This window comes from Mandrillus leucophaeus, unplaced genomic scaffold (assembly GCF_000951045.1).
Source record: "Mandrillus leucophaeus isolate KB7577 unplaced genomic scaffold, Mleu.le_1.0 Scaffold288, whole genome shotgun sequence".
NCBI classification, from domain to species: domain Eukaryota; kingdom Metazoa; phylum Chordata; class Mammalia; order Primates; family Cercopithecidae; genus Mandrillus; species Mandrillus leucophaeus.
The window spans coordinates 690,663-691,992 of record NW_012103009.1 but is presented as its reverse complement, the minus strand read 5'-3'; the positions used below and the strand labels follow the sequence as shown (position 1 = coordinate 691,992).

Sequence of the window (1,330 nt, the reverse complement as noted above, 5' to 3'; positions counted from 1 at the left end):
AGCCAGGATGGTCTCGATCTCCTGACCTCGTGATCCACCCGCCTCGGCCTCCCAAAGTGCTGGGATTACAGGCTTGAGCCACCGCACCCGGCCAATTTTTATATTTTTAGTAGAGATGGGGTTTCGCCATGTTGGCCAGGCTGGTCTGAGAGAATTCCTGACCTCAAGTGATCCGCCTGCCTCGGCCTCCAAAAGTGCTGGCATTACAGGCGTGAGCCACCGCACCCGGCCTGTGAAGGCCTTTTCTGAAGGCAGCTACCTTTGAGAAGTGACTGTTGAGCCAGCACTCCCTGCTCTGGTCCCACCCTCTGTATGCTAGGGTGGTCCTGCACCTATCGGGGAGGGGGCCGAGGACACAGCACGGGGCTGGGGCGGAGCTCTGTGCTGGTGCTGCCTGCCATCCCAGTTCTGCCATTCCCCCAGCGCACCCCGCAGCCCCACCCCTCCAGCTGACGCCTGCTCCCTCTCTCTGCAGAACGGGCTCATGTCGGGGCTGATGCAGATGCTGCTGCTGAAGGTGTCTGCGCACATCACCGAGCAGCTGGGCATGGCCCCGGGTGGCGAGTTCAGGGAGGCCTTCAAGGAGGTGGGCACAGGGCGAGGTAGGGGGTGACCACAGGGATGTGGCTCACAGGGGTGGTCTGGGGCTCCCACTGCTCCCCAACGCCCAGCCTCTGCTCCAGGCCAGCAAGGTGCCTTTCTGCAAGTTCCACCTGGGTGACCGGCCCATCCCTGTCACCTTCAAGAGGGCCATCGCTGCGCTCTCCTTCTGGCAGAAGGTCAGGCTGGCTTGGGGCCTGTGCTTCCTGTCAGACCCCATCAGGTAGGGCTGCCCCCAGGACCCCGGCTGGCCTGCAGGGTGGTCTGCGGGAGGCTCCAGGCCTTCCTGTGCAGGTCCAAGCGCAGCCAGTCCTCACTCGAGGCCTTCCCTGCCCTTTCCGTCTGCCACAAATCCCAAACAAACGTGCTGTGGTCCCTGCCCGGTGTCCACGGTGCCAGCCCTCCCCCAACACGCTGCCCCATCCCTGCGGGGCTGCAGCCACCCTCTCCACAGCAAGGACGACGTGGAACGCTGCAAGCAGAAGGACCTGCTGGAGCAGATGATGGCTGAGATGATCGGCGAGTTCCCGGACCTGCACCGCACCATCGTCTCGGAGCGCGACGTCTACCTGACCTACATGCTGCGCCAGGCCGCCCGGCGCCTTGAGCTGCCTCGGGCCTCTGACGGTGACGGCTGTCCCTGGGCATGGGGCCGCCCGTGAGGCTGAGGCCCGAGCGGGTACTGACCCCTTGTCCTTCCCCACAGCCGAGCCCAGGAAGTGTGTCCCCT

At 64.6% G+C, this 1,330-nt stretch overlaps 1 protein-coding gene across 1 annotated transcript in view; it reads left to right on the top strand.

The window, feature by feature from the left end:
- Positions 1-1,330, top strand: part of TRABD (TraB domain containing) — an 18,174-nt gene that overhangs the window by 9,504 nt on the left and 7,340 nt on the right. The window contains exons 6-9 of the mRNA XM_011985606.1: positions 476-586; positions 684-823; positions 1,055-1,227; positions 1,307-1,329. Coding sequence (XP_011840996.1) covers positions 476-586; positions 684-823; positions 1,055-1,227; positions 1,307-1,329 — 447 coding nt within the window. The remainder of the gene's footprint in view (positions 1-475; positions 587-683; positions 824-1,054; positions 1,228-1,306; position 1,330) is intronic.